Source organism: Rhinolophus sinicus, linkage group LG09, assembly GCF_036562045.2.
Source record: "Rhinolophus sinicus isolate RSC01 linkage group LG09, ASM3656204v1, whole genome shotgun sequence".
Lineage (NCBI taxonomy): Eukaryota > Metazoa > Chordata > Mammalia > Chiroptera > Rhinolophidae > Rhinolophus > Rhinolophus sinicus.
In genome coordinates, this window is record NC_133758.1 from 45084248 (window position 1) to 45103374 (window position 19127).

At 35.1% G+C, this 19127-nt stretch overlaps 1 protein-coding gene across 2 annotated transcripts in view; it reads left to right on the forward strand.

The window, feature by feature from the left end:
* SMCHD1 (structural maintenance of chromosomes flexible hinge domain containing 1) overlaps nucleotides 1–6721 on the forward strand; it is a 145594-nt gene extending 138873 nt beyond the window's left edge. Inside the window, exons 48-49 of one of the 2 annotated variants that reach the window (XM_074340261.1) lie at nucleotides 416–610; nucleotides 5648–5813. In XM_074340261.1, the coding sequence (XP_074196362.1) occupies nucleotides 416–610; nucleotides 5648–5672 (220 nt within the window). In that variant the 3' untranslated portion in view covers nucleotides 5673–5813. Of the gene's footprint in view, nucleotides 1–415; nucleotides 611–5647 lie in introns of both variants that reach the window. The other variant, XM_019755744.2, reaches the window with a different exon arrangement.
* The last annotated feature ends 12406 nt before the right edge of the window (nucleotides 6722–19127 follow it).

Here is a 19127-nt window from a genome sequence, read left to right on the forward strand (position 1 = left end):
CTTAATGGAAAGATCAAATTTACACACCTAAACCTGTCACGTCCAGCCTGAGGAGGGTTGTGAGGAGCAGTTTGTGGGGAGCGAGAAGGGCAGCGCAGGGTTAAGAAAAGACAGTAGCCATGAATAGAGTTTAAGCACGGGCATAGAGACCTGCAGCCTCAAGGACTGGGCTGGGTGCCTAATCGGACCTAGCATTAGCTTTTATTAGTTAGGTGGGGAAGAAAAGGCGATAAAGCTTGTCAATCTCAAGATCTGTGAATCCCATACATCATAATAGAAAACTGATTCAAGCCAATCACCCTTGCCTGTAGGCAGCTGAACCATAAGTCTCAGGATGTACATACTTCCCCAAGGGACAAAACCTATATGCATATGAATAGATGCAGAGCACACCATTGAATCTCTTCCCCTGCAGGTTGTGGGAAGGAATGCAGCCACAGAGGCAGAGGATCTCCCTCTACAACCCTGTGGGTTCTCCTGTTGGTCCCCAACTCGACTGCGCCAGGCTTGAGTTGCCACCCCCCACCCCCCGTGGGGAATCTTACTTGTCATTGGCTAACCAGCCATCTTTCTGGAGCCAAACAAGGAGACATGAGGTGCAAGCACAAAGGTGAAGCAAAGTACCTGAAAGGATCCGCCTCACAGACTCTCCTTTCTTTAGGGACAGGTACAAGGAGTCAGATGGGCTGCTGCGTGGCAACATCAACCCACTAATCAGTCTTAGCAACACTAAAAGCAGGACATTTGCTATAATGTAATTCAGTAGGAGTAACCTGAATCTAATGAAGCTTCTAGTCAGCCTTCCTCAACTGGGAGTCTGTAGAAGAATTAAGCCCTGCGGAAAACTAAGTGACTATTTTTCCTAGGATAGTATATAGCTGGTAACATTCTAGATACATAAGAAGGAGGTTAATGCATTACATCTATACTTTGCATAGATACCTTAGGAATTAGAGCTGAAATCTCTCACAAATTTGAGAAGGGCTCAATTTAACCAAGTGTACAGGAAATAAGGAGAATTTAGGGATGAGTTAAATGATGTCATTAGGAAACAATCAGCCAAATCCAAAATGTCAAGACTTTGTATAGGAAAAATGATTGGCTTTGTTAATAAATCAATGACATAAAAGAAGGATAGGGAGAAGGATAAACGGTTGTAGAATAAAAATGATTGAAAGGTGTAACCATCAAATGCAGTGTGTAAACCTTTTTTGGATCCGGATTTGAATCTTTAAAATGACAACTTTTAAAAAATTTGGAGGAATTTTAATATCATCTGGGTATTAGATATATTAAGAAATTAATTGTGTGTATAACATCGTAGTACTTACATTAAAATAAATACACATATATAGTTAGAAATACGTACTGAGGTATTCATCTGTTAAGTGACTTGATGTCTGGGGTATACTCTAAAATACTGCAGGAGGGGAAAAACGTGACAGATTGGACAGAATGTTATAATTACTGAAGCTTTTTTATGTAGTCTTGCCATAATTTTTAAAGAAGTGTTTTATTAAAGATGGAGAGGATTTTCCAGTTTTCTTAAGAGACCAGTGAAGAAATTCCTGCTGAGCAGTTTTAAAGTACATATAATTGAAGGTTACACAGTGGCCCAAGACCTTACAACAGCACTACTACAGATGTCACTGATGTGGATCTTACTAATTAATATTTTGTAGCAGTTCAGAGCCGGGCATGGGTTAAAGTTAATTTTTCAGTTTATCATTATGTTGTTAGTATTATTACTATCATTTACAAAGTCATACATGTTTATAAATCAAATGGTAAAGCTTGTGTTGTACTGTAAAGTGAGCCACATAAGCAAATTAAAATTTTCTAGGAGCCATATTGAAAAAGTAACAGTGAGATTAATTTTAATAATAGATTTTATTGAATCCACTATACAGAATATTATCATTATAACATGTAAACAGCATGAAAAATTATTAATGAGGTATTAAATTTTTTTTTCATATAAAGTCTTCGAAATTCTGAAGACAGCAAGTCTATATTAGGGCTAGCTACATTGCAAGTGTTCTGGAGCCACACTTGGTCGTGGCTACCAGATTGGACAGCATCGTATAGAAAGAGCTTATGATGATGATATGTTGTATCCTGTGCATCCTCACCATATCCCATTCCCTGCAGGCAACCTTTATTTTATTTTAACTCTAGTTTTATTCTGTTGTTGCATACATTTTTTACACACACACACACACACACACACACACACACACACACGTACACGTCTGTCTGGTTTTATCAGCTTTCAGACAGTACAGTTCACCCAACCCCTTAGTGTGGAGGTCTGTCTTGCCTGGCCCACCTAATGACGTTTGGACTGAGTTGTTCTGAATTATTTTAGAATTTTTTTCTCTAGCGTGATTATTTAGTTATACTCTATCCTGCAACGCATGTTACGGATACCACGACCGGAAAGAAGCCAAGTGGCATTCAGAGAGTTAGGAGAGTCAGCTTTATTACGCCAGAGGGCTCAGCGGGATCCTTCCCAAAAGACTGAGCCCCTAGCAAGGTTTTGAGCAGGTTTTTATGGGTTGGGGACTTCCTTGAGTTGGGGAAGGGGTTGGTGTCGTCTGATGATTGGCTCAAGGTGTGGCTTGGAGGGGGCTATGCGGAAGTGGGCTGGGGCTTAGGCTGGGGACTTCTCTCTCCACTCGGGCCACCATTTTAGGTCAGTTCCACGTGGCAGGGAACCATCGTAGGTCAGTTTCTCCATCACCACAACCTTGTCTTCCGTGTTTTTTCCATAGGTAGAAAGCAATAAACCACAGGCATTATAATGGCTATGTAAATATTTAGTGCTAGGCAGAGTTGTGTGCTAGGATTACATTTCCTTCTCTGTAAGGTTCTAGGTCACCAGTGTTCCAAACATAAGGATCAAATAAATCTACCATACTGTATCAGCTTAAAATCATGTTAAATTTTAATCCAATTCTTATTCAGACTGTTTCTTAAATGTTGTTAATTTTTCTGGAGTTCCTAATTTCATTTCTTTTTCATTTCACTAATTATTTTGATCACATACTCTTCCTCCTGCTCCAGTGACTAGTAACTACTGTAGGCCTCTTGGGTCTTTCTTGGCTACTCTGTTGGGTTGAATCCACTGTGTCTTGGATTCCTTGTCTTTCTCTCATAACTTTCTTAGGAAATGTGTACAAAGAAACTTGGAGTCCTTGCATGTCTGAAAATGTCTTAATTCTGCCTTCACATTTGAATGACGTTTTCTGGGGATAACAGGATAGAAACAAGGCTAGAATATATTAAAGGAGGAGGGACTGGGAAATAGTCTAGAGACAGTGGCAGACAGTCTGCCAGGTGGAACCCAGAGACAGTAGACTCAGAGAAGTCCTGCCCGAATGAAGAGGGATGAGAGCAAACTGGAAAAGATGAGGAAACCACAGCTCAAATATACCAAATTTTCAAAGCAAAACTTTGAAAGCTTTGTTCCCTTGTTTCTAGGCATTACAACTCCCACATGGAATTAGATAACAATGACAATTAGTTACTTAAATGTTGATATATTATTAGCTTCAGGTATAGTTAGTGGCACCCTAAAGTTTTGTCTAATGCTGATATCTAGGAAGCTGATATTTGGCTCTCCAGCCACACACTTAAAGCAAAGCCTGCTGGCTCACTGACCCTGCTCTTAAAATTACTTAAAATCTCCTGTCCCACTTAAAATTTCCACTCAGAGAGTAGACTTGATGGGAAAATCGTTCTGTTTTTGTAACAGTAGAATAAATCCAGGTCAGCAACACAGTCCTCTTTCTTAAATTTAATTGTACAACCAAGAATCATGCATGCATGTGGGGAAGGGGGATCAACAACATGTGAGAGAAAATCCAATATAATTAGCAAAACCAACCCTAGAAGATAATTCAACCAAATTCTTTTCAAAGTTCATAATTCTTAATTGGATTACGGAAGTTACGTTTATGAAACTGAGAGGGTATTAGGAAGAACATACAGACAGGACAAGATTACAGATTACAAATACTGTTCCTGAAATAAAAAATTCAAAACACTAAAATCAAAGAAACTTTCCAAGAAAATAGAAAATATTTGTGAAGACAAAGGAGGAGACTTGGAGAACCAATTCAGACTATTAGAAGTTCTAGAAAGAAGAAAATGAAGAAAAAATATGTGGAAGAGAATTTCCCAGGGTTAATGAAAGGGCCCCTTGAATGCCCAGCACAATGACAGACAAAAGAGGCCCCAAGATAATTCATAATAAAATTTTACAATATCAAGGAAAGGTGGAAGAGTGTAAATGTTTTCAGAAAACAAAGAGAACGATATTGTTAATGCAGATTTTGGTACACACAAAACAAGTTACCAAAAAGTTACCCATTGTTGAGCTTTGTGTTGTCAGTGTGAGAAGTTTTAGGTTGAAAATTTGGTATAGTCTAGCCTATGGCTTCCTCCCCTTTTGCATCCTGTTTATTTTCGGGAAATTTAAAGTCACTTTAAATTTTCATTTAAAATGTAAATCTCTTACTTTCTATTTAAAGTTTAAATTACTGTTTAATTAGTAATTTCCTCATTCCCAATCTCTGCCTATATTCCATGAATCTTGAACTACTAATCCTCACACTATCTCAAAAACACTAGAGCATTTGAAATTAAAGTATCTTAACAGTACTGAAATAATGGTATATTTTATCTATACAAACGAATAAATTTAACAGTAGGAAATAGCAACGTAATATATGCGTGCATGTATACTTATATGTTTTTGTTTATATTATATATATATTACATACATATATATTTATTGTAAGCTTTCATAGAGATTACATAACCATATTTCATCAACTCTAAGATGTCATTAATTATAAGAAACACCATTAGTTCATGAAACATTTTAAAGAAAAACTACAAATTAACTCATGACATTAAAAGGTAGGTTTCACAGATGTTAAATGTGGAAAAACATGTGGATCTTAAGGTCAACAAAATATGCTTAGCAATGCGTGATACTACACAGTAGACTCATTTTCTTCAATAGAGACTTCAATTTTCTAATTCATTTTCTACTTATAAAGATTACAGTTAGCTCTTTATCAAAAATGTGCATTTTCTATTTGGAGATGGAAGTTCAGGGAACTATGATTAGAAATAAAGTATTTAGATATATATGAGTAAAAATACTTGCGTAGATATACCAAGGTATTCACTATGTTCATCTCCATGTGAATGGAATTATGGATATTTTTAAATGTTTTTCTTTCGCTTGCCTTTATTTTATAACATTTTTGTAATAAGCATTATAAATCCTATTAATTTTTCAAAGGAAAATGGGAAAAAGTAAATGAAACTCTTCAGATATGGGGTCTGAAATATACCATTTTAAAGAACTGTGATACAAATTACTTACCCCTTTTTCTACATATGTTTACTGCTTTTATTTTGAGGCTTTCTGTTTTTTTATTGGGTGGGGGCATACATGTGAAAGAACTGATTATATGCAAGGATTTGATTAAATCTGTTTATACTGAGAATTATCATAATTAATGGAACATAATTCCATTGGATATTTCACCATACAGGTCTGATGAGGGACTTTGAGAAAGGAAAAGTTTGACACATATATTTTATTATGTTTTTTTCCCACTATGACCAGGACTATAACCAAAACCGATGTGTGAAAGTTGACAGAGAAGAGGGAGGGGACCATTGGTCTCAGTAAGAATGCCCTGCCTTCTGCAGCTCTGTTTCAGAAGACCAAGAAGTGACTTTTACCAGACTGAATATTTCTGGGGATGATACAGGAACATGGGCATTCATTTCCATGTCAATCCAGATGGGACTGGGGGCAACCATTCAATTATATGAATCTCACTGGATAAAATGGATTTACTGTAACTATTCCAGTTGTCATGCCGTTTGCTTATCACTCATTATCTTGCAAATGTGTCAGAGGAAAATGTGCAAATATGGCAGTGACTGTAAAACTGGCACATAGCATTTATTAATCCTGAAGAAAACCGTATGTACTATTTTTCATTATGATTATTATGGATATGCTAGAACTATTTCTTGGAAACAAACCTTTTTACTACTATTGTGTGAACTTATTTAACAAAACTGTTTTGTGTGTTGTGTCTAAGGAAAGTTCCAGAGGTTAGGTATTTAATTGTAAATATGTGAGGAAATTCTTAATGAAGAAGTCAAAATAAAAGAAAAAGCACAGGTATCTGGGAATTCAAATGTTAAAATACATGGGAAAATATTAAATTGATGAGTGAACTTGTGACAGCAGTAGCATTTTAAATTTCTAAAGACTTATTCTGTATATATATAAAATATGCAGCAGCATCAATTTTTATAAGTATTGTTTGACTATATGAATATTAGATTACATAGTCTCAGCCTTAATTCTACATTTACATTACTTTATAATTTTTTTATTACTATTTTTAAAGGGTTAAAGAAGTTGTATACTTCCACATTAATGCAATTACAGTCTGTTAGAAGGTTGCTTCAAAAACATTTGAATTGTGTATTAATTCAAGCTAACATATGTCAGTACACACATATGTCTTTGTGTAAGTCCAGTCGTATTGGTCTGTGAAGTTACTTTGTAAGGAAATCCTTTTGGTACAGTTTTGTGTCCCAAGAAAATGTGTGTGTTTTTTAATCCTTTCTGAATGTTACAGTGAGGTTAATAAAATGATTCTTTTTCCTATTGAATAAATGTGTTTTCTTTTTTTAATTGAAAGCTCCATAAACGTTACCTTGGTAAAAACTATTATGATGTTAGCCTAGCTTTATAACTGGGAGTCATTTAACTGTTTGCTTGAAGAAAGAAACAAAATGATAATAAAATTAACTAAAGGAAAGATTCCATTCCTTTTAAATGAAACTTGTCCTTATTAGATAAATATTAGTGCTAAAAAGATAAAAGTTCCATCTTCTATATTTTTTATGCTTTTGATTCTATGATATGGTTACTTACAATCATTCTGAGTGAGTAGGATTAATTCAATTATATTTTTAGCATATGATTTTCAAATATTTTTTAGTAAAATGTTTGAATTTGTTTCATTTTTATACTGTTAAAATGATTTCAGGGGGAACTCCGATTCGGGACCCCCTCCCGCTCGGGAGCTGCAACCTCTTCTCCTGCCTCTAATAAACTATCCTCTTTAAAAACAAAAAAAAATGATTTCAGTTATGTCTACTAGGCATTTTCATGGATTCATCTCTTTCCTTTTATGGTTATGTAATTATATTTATAAAATAACTTTTATACATGTTAATTTAAGATATTTTATTTTGCATGTCTGTTGAACACATAGCACCTCTTTTGACTTCAAAAAGAGGTTGCTACTTTTTAGCATGTACAGTCATCCCTCAGTATCCACAGGGTATTGGTTACAGGACTCCCTGCTGATACCAAAATTTGAGACTCTTTAAGTCTCTCATATAAGATGACATAGTATTTGCATATAACCTACACATGTCCTCTTTATACTTTAAATCATCTCTAGATTATGTATAATACCTAATACAATGTAAATGCTATGTAAATCATTGTTATACTGTATTTTAGGGAATAATGACAAGACAGAAAGTCTGTGCATGTTCCATACAGATGCAACTGTCATAGGCTTAACTACATGTCAGCAACAACATAACTGTAAATAGACTTTAAAATGAAAAATGTTATTAGAGATACAGTGGGGACATTTTATATATATAATGATAAAGGGGTCAATCCATCAGGAAAATATGAAAATTATAAATATATGTGCACCTAATAACAGAGCACCAAAATTTATGAAGCACAAACTGATGGAACTGAAGAAAATTCAACAATAATAGGTGGAGACTGTATAGCCCATTTTCATTAAAAAAAAATTTTCAATTATAGTTCACATACAATACATTAGTTTCAGGGGTAAAACATAGTGATTAAACATTTATATAATTTACAAAATGATCATCCTGATATGTCCACTATGCATCCGACACCATACATAATTATTACAGTATCATTGACTATATTCCCTGTGCTATAGTTTACATCCTGTGACTGTTTTAACTGGCAATTTGTACAGCTTAATCCCTACCCCTTTTTCACCCTTCCCCCAACCTCCCTTCCCTCTCACAAACCATCAATTTGTTCTCTGTTATCTATGTGTTTGCTTCTGTTTTGTTTGTTCATTTATTTTGTTTTTTAGATTCCACATATAAGTGAAATCATATGACATTTTTCTTTCTCTGACTTACTTCACTTAGCATAATATCCTCTAGGTCCATATGTGTTGTCGCAAATGGCAAGATTTCATTTTTTTTTTTATGGCTGAGTAATATTCCATTGTATACATGTACCACCTCTTCTTTATTAAATGTATTGATGGGTATTTAAGTTGCTTCCATATTGTGGCTGTTGTAAAGAACGCTGCAGTGAATGTAGGGATGCTTATATTTTTCAAACTAGTGTTTTGGATTTCTTCAGCTAAATACCCAGAAGTAGAATTGCTGGGTCATAAGGTAGTACTATTTTTAATTTTTTTGTGGAATCTCCATATGGTTTTCCATAGTGACTACACCAACTTACAATCCCACAAACAGTGCATGAGGGTTCCCTTTTCTTCATAACCTCACCAACACTTGATGTTTGTTGATTTATTGATGATAGCCATTCTGACAGGTACGAGGTGATACCTCATTGTGGTTTTAATTTGCATTTCCCTGATGATTAGCAATGTTGAGCATCTTTTAAAATGTCTGTTGGCTATCTGTATGTCCTCTGAAGAAACGTCTATTCAGGTCTTCTGCCCATTATTTACTTGGTTTATTTTTTCCATCTTAAATTGTATGAGAAGCGTTCCTTATATATTTTGGATATTAACCCCTTTTCAGATGTATAATTGGCGATTATCTTCTTCCATTCAGTAGGTTGTCTTTTCATTTTGTTGATGGTTCTCTTCTCTGTGCAAAAACTTAGTTTGATGTAGTCTCATTTGTTTATTTTTTCTTTTGTTTCCATACCTGAGGAGACAGATCAAAAAAAAATGTTACTAAGAGTGATGTCAAAGGGTTTACTGCCTTTGTTTTATCCGTTTTATGGTTTGAATTTTTTGGTTTCAGCTCTTACATTTAAGTCTTTAATCCACTTTGAGTTTATTCCTGTGAGTGTAAGAAAGTGAGAAAGTGTTCCAGTTTCATTAGTTTTGCATGTGTTTGTCCAGTTTTCCCAACACCTTTTATCAAAGAGACTGTCTTTACCATTGTATATTCTTGCCTTTTTTGTCATAGATTAATTGACCATATAAGCATGGGTTTATTTCTGGGCTCTGTATTCTGTTCCATTGATCTTTGTGTCTGTTTTTCTGCTAGAACCATGCTGTTTTGATTACTATGGTTTGTAGTATAGTTTGACATCAGGTAGTGTGATACCTTCGACTTTTTTTTTTTTTTCTCAAGATTGCTTTGGCTAATCGGGATCTTTTGTGGTTCCATATAAATTTTAGGATTATTTGTTTTAATTTTTTGGAAAAAAATGCCATTGGCATTTTGTTAGGAATTGCATTGAATCTATAAATTGCTTTGGGTAATATAGACATTTTAATGATGTTAATTCTTCCTATCCTTGAGCATGGTATGTGCTACCATTTATTTGTATCTTCTTCAGTTTCTTTCTTTAGTGTCTTACAGTTTTTGAGTACAGGTCTTTTACTTCCTTGGTTAAAATTTTTCCTAGTCATTTTATTTCTTTTGATGCAATTGTAAATGGGATTGGCTTCTTAATTTCTCTTTTTGATAGTTCATTACTGGCGTATAAAAATGCAGCCAATTTCTGAATGTTAATTTTGTATCCTGCTACTTTGCTGAATCCATTTATTAGTTATAATAGTTTTTTGATGGTATCTTTAGGGTTCTCTATGTATAGTATCATGTCATCTGCAATTAATGAGTTTTACTTCTTTTTAATTTAGATGTCTTTTTTTTTTCCATGTCTGCTTGCTGTGGTTAGGACTTCTAATACTATGTTGAATAAACGTGGTGAAAGTGGACATCCTTGTCTTGTTCCTGATCTTAAAAAGTTTTCAGCTTTTAACTTTTGAGTATGATGTTAGCTGTGGGTTTGTCACATATAGCCTTTATTATGTAGAGATATGCTCTTCTGTCCTTGCTTTGCTGAGAGTTTTTATCATAAATGGATATTGGATTGTGTTGGATCCTTTTTCTGCATCTATTGATATGATCATGTGGTTTTTATCCTTCATTTTGTTTATGTAGTGTATCACATTGATTTGTGGATCTTGAACCAACCTTGCATACCAGGAATAAATCTCACTTGAAGATGGTGTACTCGTATAATCTTTTTAACACGTTGTGTACAGCTGGGTTTAAATCCCTCATACCCCTCTGTTCCGGCAGGTTTTTAAAAGAAACTACTTTAAAATGCACTCTTCTCTTTACAGCGTAAATGCTTCTATGTCATTTATTATTTTTCTATGGAATTTTTTAGGATTTACTCACCTATGATGTTAGTAATCCCTCCTGTCTCCGGATCCGGGTGGTGAAAGCAGTGCCCGTTAGATATTAACGAAACACAAATAATTCAATAAAATATGCAAAGTAAAAAGAGTCAACAGTAAAATGAGAATTCTCATTATCCGTCCTTAACGCATGGCTCAGAAAAAAATGAAGATTCTCGTGATCCGTACGCAACGTGTTAACGTATTGTTGACTTTGGTTTGCTAATATATTGTTGAGGATTTTTGCATCTATGTTCATCAGGGATATTGGCCCATAATATTCTCTCTCTCTCTCTCTTTCTTTCTTTTGTAGTGTCTTTGGTTTTGGTATCAGGTATACCCCATTTTCTATAATAGAACAACTAGACATAAAACTAACAACACAATAGAAGACTTAAAGACTACTATAAGCCAACTTGTTTTAACAGACATATAAAACATTCTACCCAATAACAACAATAGTATACATTCTTCTCAAGCACACATGGAATGTTCTCCAGGATAGACCATAGACGAGGCCATAAAATAAACCTCAACAAATTTAATAAAAGGACAGATATAATACAAAGTATGTTCTCTGATCACAATGCAGTCAAATTAGAAATAACAAGGAAACTTTGGGAAACTCACAAATATGTAGAAATTAAATAATGTATTCCTAGATAACCAGTGAGTCATAGAGGAAATCAAAAAGAATTAAGAAAATACTTTTATGTGAGTGAGAGGACAACATACCAAGAGTTATGGGATGTATCTAAAGTAGTGCTTACAGAGAAATATAGCTGTAAATGACCACATTAAGAAGAACGATCTCAAATGAACAACATTTCACCTTAAGACACTGGAAAACAGGAGAAAACTAAAGGTAAAATAAGCAGAAGGAGGAAAATAAAGATTAGGGTGGAAATGACCAGAATGAAATAGAGACTAGATACACAAGAGACAAAAAGCAATAAAACCAGAAGTTGGTTTTTTGAAAAAAATCAACAAAATTGACATTTAGTTAGACCAAGAAAAAAATAATACATTAGAATAGAGAATATACTAGAATTAGAAGTAAAAGAGGTACATTGCTACTAACCTTACATAAATAAAAAAGATTATAAAAGAATACAATGAATAGTTATATGTGAACAGATTAGACAGATGAAATGGACAAATTCCTAGAAAGACATGAACTGACTCAAGAAATTTACAACCTGAACAGACCTATAACAAGTGAAGAGATTGAATTAGTAGTAACAAAGAAAAACTACCCACAAAGAAAACCCTAGGCCCAGAAGAAGTTACCACTGAATCCTACCAAACTTTTAAGAAATTAATACCAATTCTTCACAAACTCTTCCAAAAAAAATTAGAGGGAATACTTCCCATCTCATTCTATTAGGCCAATAATACCTAGATAACCAAAACCAAAGACATGATAAGAAAACTACAGACCATTATCTCTTATGAATATGAATGCAAAAATCGTCAGCAAAATACTAGCAAAACAAATCTATCAACATATAAAAAGAATTATACACCCTGACCAAGTAGGATTTATTCCCAGAATGCAAGATTGGGTTAACATCTGAAAATCAACTGATGTAATTAATGCATTACATCAGTAGAATTTTTTTTTTTAAAAAAAAGATTTTATTGGGGAAGGGGAACAGGACTTTATTGGGGAACAGTTTGTACTTCCAGGGCTTTTTCCAAGTCAAGTTGTTGTCCTTTCAATGTTAGTTGTGGAGGGTGCAGTTCAGCTCCAGGTCCAGTTGCTGTTGTTAGTTGCAGGGGGTGCAGCCCACCATCCCTTGCGGGAGTCGTGGAATCAAACCGGCAGGCAGCCTTGTGGTTGAGAACCCACTGGCCCATGTGGGAATCGAACCGACAGCCTTCAGAGTTAGGAGCACGGAGCTCCAACCACCTGAGCCACCAGGCCAGCCCTAGAATTTTGTTTTTAATCACATGATCTTGTGCATAGATGCAAAAACATTTAACAAAATCCAACCCCTTTTCAAAACAAAAAACACACTAGTAATAGAAGGGCATTTCTTCAACCAGATAAAGTTCATCTATGAAAAACCCAGAGCTAACATTATACTTAATGGATGCTTTTTCTCTAAGATTAGGAACAAGACAAGGATGTCTGCTCTTGACACTTTTACTCAGCAGTATACTAAAGGTACTAACCTCTAGGTTCTAGGCAAGAAAAAGAAATAAAAGTCTCCCAGATTAGAAAGGAAGAAGTGGGACTATATATGACATAATCTTGTATATAGGCAACCCTAAAAAAAATTCACTAAAAACCCATTAGAACTAATAAATCAGTACAGCAAGTTTGCAGATACAAGATCAATATACAAAATCAGTTATATCTCTATATACTTGGAATGAACAATCCAAAAACGAAATTAAGAAAATCTTATTCACAATAGCATCAAAATAGAAAATACTTAGGAACAAATTTAACAACAGAAGTACAAAATTTGTACTCTAAAAATTGCAAAACTTTGAAAGAAATTAAAGATCTAAATAAATGAAAAAGCATCTTATATCATGTGTTGGAAGACCAGACATTGTTAAGATGGTAGTACTCCTCAAACTAATCCACTCATTCAAAAAAAACTCTGTCAGAATCTAGTTGGTTTCTTTGTCCAAAGTAGCAAGCTGATTCTACAGTTCATGTGGCATTACAAGCAGCACAGAATAGCTGAAACAATATTGTAAAAGAAGAACAAAGGAGGACTCACACTTCCCAGTTGCACAACTTCATAGAAAGCAACAGTAATTAAGGCAATGTGATACTGGCATAAAGAAAGGCATATAAATAAATGGAAGAAAATTGAGAGTTCTATGTGGTCAATTGAGTTTCAACAAGGGTGTCAAGACTAACCAAAGGGGGAACAACAGTCTTTTTGATAAATGGTGCTGAGAAAACTAGATAGCCATTTACAAAAGTATTAAGTTGGACCCTTACCTCACACCATGGACAAAGATATACTCAAAATGCATCAAAGACCTAAGTATAAATATAAGATCAAAAATTATAAACTAGAAGAAAACCTACGGATAAATCTTAATCTTAGATTTGGCAAAGAGTTCTTGGGTATGACACCAAAAGCAAGAACAACAAAATGAAATTAGATAAATTGGACAAAAATTATACACTTTTTTGCTTCAAAGCATTCTTCAAAGTGAAATGAAAACCAGTAGAATAGGAGAAAATATTTACAAATAATATATCTGATAAGAGACATATCTAGAATATATAAAGAACCCTTAAAACTCAATAAAAATTTTAATCAAAACTGTTGTTAGCATAAAAACACATAGATCAATGGAACAAAAGAGTCTATAAATAAACCCACACATACGTGATCAATTTATGACAAAGACACTAAGAATATACAATGGGGAAAGGACTGTCTTTTCAATAAATGGTGTTGGGAAAACTGGACAGCCACTTGCAAAAGAGTGAAACTGGACCACTAGCTTACACCATACACAAAAAATTAACTCAAATCGACTAACGACTTGAATGTAAAACCTGAAACCGTAAAACTCCTAGAAGAAAACATAGGCAGTAAACTCCTTGACATCAGTCTTGGGGATGATTTTTTGGATCTGACTCCAAAACAAAGGCAACAAAAGCCAAAATAAACAAGTGGGACTACATCAAACTAAAAAGCTGCACAACAAAGGAGATCATCAACAATATGAAAAGACAACATACCAAACGGGAGAAAATATTTGCAAATCATATATCTGATAAGGGGTTGATATCTAAAATATATAAATAAGTCATACAACTCAATAGCAGGGGAGGGCAAGAAAGGAAGGAAAGAAGGAAGGAGGGAAGGAAAGAAGGTAGGAAAAGAAAGAAAAAAAGGGAAAAAATCTGAATAGACATTTTTCCAAAGAAGAGCTACAGATGGCCAACAGGTACATGAAAAGATGCTCAACATCACTAATCATCAGGGAAATGCAAATCAAAACCACAGTGAGGTATCACCTCACACCTGTTAAAAGATATACACACCCCCATGTTCATTGCAGCATTATTTATAATACACACATATACCATAGAATACTTATTCAGACAAAAAAAAAAAGAAATCTTGCCATTTACAACAACGTAAATGGACCTTGAGGGCATCATGCTAAGTGAAGTAAATCAGACAGAAAGAAATACTATATGATCGCACATGTGGAATCTAAAAACAAACAACAACAAACCAAGCTCATAGATACAGAGAACAGATTGGTGGTTGCCAGAGGTGGGGAGTGAGAGGTGGATGAAATGGATGAAGGGGGTAAAAAAGTACAAACTTCCAGTTATAAAATAAATCAGTCATAATTATATAATGTACAGCATGGTGACTATAGTTAATAATACTGTACTGCATATTTAAAAGTTGCTAACAGATTTTAAAACTTCTCATTACAAAAAAAAATGTTTGTTACTATGGCGATGGATGTTAATTAGATTTATTGTGATTATTTCACAATATATACAAATACTAAGTCAAATTGTACAACTAAAACTAATATAATGTTGTTTATTATACCTTAATTAGAAAAATAAACTTAAAAATATAATAATTCTAAAAAAAGAAGAAATTTAAAAATCTAATAGTCCTAAAAAAAAAAAAAAAGAAGAAAAGGAATAGAAAATCTACTTTTCTGAGTAACACTATACATAAATAATAGAAGGGAAAAAAGAAGAGAAAAATCCTAAAACAATAAGAGAGGGAATATGGTGACATAATGATATGCTGGTCAGGAATTTGGAGGTCATGAAGACCATGCCCTGCTCTCTGAGTCAAGCCTTCCCCAGAAGACAGTGTTTTTTTGCCTCTGAGTAAGAGTGAAAACTGAGTTGAGCCTCAATATGAGTAAAGACTGGAGTCAGGTGTATAGAGCTTTCCAGACACAGACAAATGGACCACCATTTCCGTAACATATTGATTTCTGTGTTTCAAAACATCACCCAAAGCTTTTTATCAGGAGATAGAGGGTATAGGTCTACATTTTTCCAAGAATGTGCTTTTTTTAAAGGTTTTTTTTATTGTGGCCACGCAGCAGCCTACCGGTCTGTCTCCTTGTACCTGCCCCCAAAGAAAGGAGAGTCTGTGAGACGGATCCTTTCAGAGACTTTGCTTCACCTTTGTGTTTGCACCTTATGTCTCCCTGTTTGGCCCCAGAAAGATGGCTGGTCAGCCAATGACGAGTAAGATTCCCCATGGTGGGGGGGGTGGGGGGAGACAACTCAAGCCAGGCACAGTGGAGTGGGGACCAACAGGAGAACCCACGGGGTTCATAGAGGTGGACACAGCCCCCCACCTTCCCCAGGCTAAGGAAAGCCTCTGCCTCTGTGGCTGCATTCCTTCCCAAAACCTGCAGGGGAAGAGATTCAATTCATCTATTCATATGCATATAGGTTTTATCCCTTGGGGAAGTATAGACATCATGAGACTTATGGTTCTGCTGCCTGCAGGCAAGGGTGATTGGCTTGAATCAGTTTCCTATTATGATGTATGGGATTCACAGATCTTGAGATTGACAAGCTTTATTCTCACCTAAGTAATATAAGCTAATGCATAGGCTGGATTAGGTGAGTCCAATCCTTGAGGCCCTGCTTAACTCTATTCATGGCTACTGTCTTTTCTTAACCCTGCGCCACCCTCCTCGCTCGTCGCGACATCTTACTGTGAAATATATATTTTTATTTATTTTAATATATATAAAAATATTAAGCAAACATCCATTTAATAACTAAATAACTACAAGGTCAAGAACAAGAACACTGCTCTAAAGGCACCCATGTGCCCTTCTGTCCTCTCACCCCGCCTTCCTCCCTGGAGGTATCACCACCTTGCCTTGTTTCTCTCTTGCTTGTCTTTATAATTTTACCACCTATTGTGCATCTACAAACAACATAGTTTTGGCATTTTTGAACTTTACATAAACTTAAAAATCATATTTTAATGGAATAGAGCCTTCTCTAACTTGCTTCTTGTGCTTAATGTGCTTGGGAGATTCATCCACGTTGATGTGCCTTATCAGTAGTTATCCATAGAATTCTACTATATGGATGTGCCACAATTTATCCATTTTACTTGAATGAACATTTGACTGTTAAAAACAACGCTGCTGGAACATTGCAATAGAAGTCTCCTGGTGCACCTGTGCAAGATCTTCTCTAGGTTAGACATCTAGGGGTGTGATTATGGGTTTTAGGATATGAGACTGTTCAAATATAAAAAGTAATGCAGAACTGTTTCCCAAAGCAGTTGTGCCATTTTGAACTCCATCCAGCCATGTATGCGAATTTCTCTCTGTATTCACACTAACACTGGGTGTTGTTAGATTTTTTAATTTTTGTCAACCTGGTAGTATGTAGTGGTATCTATTAGTCTTAGATATTATTATAATTAATTAATTATTAGTTTGCGTTCCATGATTACTAATGAGGTTGGGCATATTTTTTATTGGCTATTTGAGTTTCTTCTTTTGTGGAGTACAGATTCCAGTCTTTTGTCCGTTTTTCTCTTGGATTGTCTTTTTCTTGTTGATTTGTTATTGTTAATTCATTAAGTTCCTCTATCAATTCTTCATTAGTTGTATGTTGCAAACATGTGAGAGGGCCTGGAAGCACCAGGGAAAGCTTCAGAGAAGGATGAGGAATGCCACGGTCTAGAGGGTGGAGTTGAAGTTCTCTGGACATGAAAATTCCACACCGAGGGAACAATCTTTATGCAAAGATTATATTTGCTTAAGGTCCTCCAGTCAAATATAACTGGAAAAAGGTAAAAAGAGGAAAAAACCCTTTCCCTCTTCAGCCCTCCTCGGGTAAATTGGATTTGTTTTTGTATTTAACATTCTTATTTTTGAAGACTAGTTTTAATGTGGATGAAATGGATTTGTGTGCTTCTCAAGCCTGGGCTTTAGCTCTGCGCTGTGCCTTTGAGGCTCATCTCTGATAAAGTACAACATATCCCTGGGCAAAGAGACAAACTGGAGGAAACTATCCTCTAAGAAAAATTGTTTTCATTGTCCAGACTTGCTGCCTTTCAAATTTGAAATATCTTCAAGAATTATTTAAATTCCCAACCTAAAGAGATTATTCATAGTGAATTTAACCTCCAGAAGACATAATTTATTTGCATTTCCCTGGGAATCATTAAGGCATAGCCGTTCAAAGTTTAAAATGGATTTTCCTTTTATTGGTTCTCTCTATAGGTGACAGTTCTTTCTGGCTAAGCATTGATTTGGCAATGCTTGGTTCTTAATTCCAGCTTTTTAAAAGTACAGCTTCGAAAAATTAATTCGAAAGCAACATACCTTTGAGACCTTATTTGGCCTCTCATTACCTCATCCATGAGGGTGGGAAGCACTCTGGCTGGAGATCACATGCTTTGGCCTAGGGAGAGAGTGACTCTTATTTTGTTCTCTGACTGGGCCTCAGAGTGGGGTGGAGAAGGGCTGAAAATAGTCATTTCTTGGCTGCATTGGTCAGGTGGGAGGGCCTCTCTCATATGGGTCCATTTACAAGGAAAAAGAGAAACAAGCCTCTGGAAGTTGGCCTCACCACTTACAGTGAATGTGATGTGAGCAGAGTTGGTAAAGGCCCAAGGAAAACTTTACAGAGGTTTAGGTTTATTCAAGTTGTTTACATACGTTAAAAGATTAAGCTGAAATGTATTCTTCTGTTCAAAGTTTGAGTTTTCAACTTGTTTCCAAGTTAGCATCCCCAGATCTCAGTTCTCACCCAAATTTAATGCCTCTTTCCCACCTATCTATTAGTATGTTAATTTGGTCAACAGTCTTGTAAAAGTCAGACACCTACCCACTTTCTTTCACACATTCAACCAATGTTATTAAACAAGTACTATATGCCAGGCACTGTGCCAGGTATAGGGCTAAAGTATAAATAAGATTAATAAGATAGTTTTTCTTCAACAAACCTTTATTCAAAACTAATCAATGGTGTTGGAGGTCAGAATCGATGTGACATTTGGGAAGGATTAATGATCGGAAGAGGGCATGAGGGGCCCTGGCGTGTTGGTCATGATTTGCTTCATGATCTGGGTGCTGGTTATGTGTTCACTTTGAAAATTCATTCATAAATCTCTTATAACTTGTGCCCTTTGGGTAAGAATGCTATACTTTGATAAAATTTACATTAGAAAACCATCATCTACAAATATTTACTTTTAAAAAACTTTATGCCATTTGCGACAACATGGACAGATCTTGAGATTATAATGCTAAGCAAAATAAGTCAGACAGAAAAAGCAGAGAACCATATGATTTCACTGATATGTGGTATATAAAACTGAAAACAATAAAAGAACAAGACAAACAAATGAAGAAACAAAAACTCAGACACAGACAATAATTTAGTGGTTACCAGACGGTAAGGGGGGAGGGAGGTGTAGATGACAGTAAAAGGGATTAAATATATGGTGATGGAAGGAGAACTGACTCTGGGTGGTGAACACAATGTGATATATAGATGATGTATTACAGAATTGTACACCTGAAATCTATGTAACTTTACTAACAATTGTCACTCCAATAAACTTTAATTTAAAAAAGAAATAACCTTTATGAAATTGG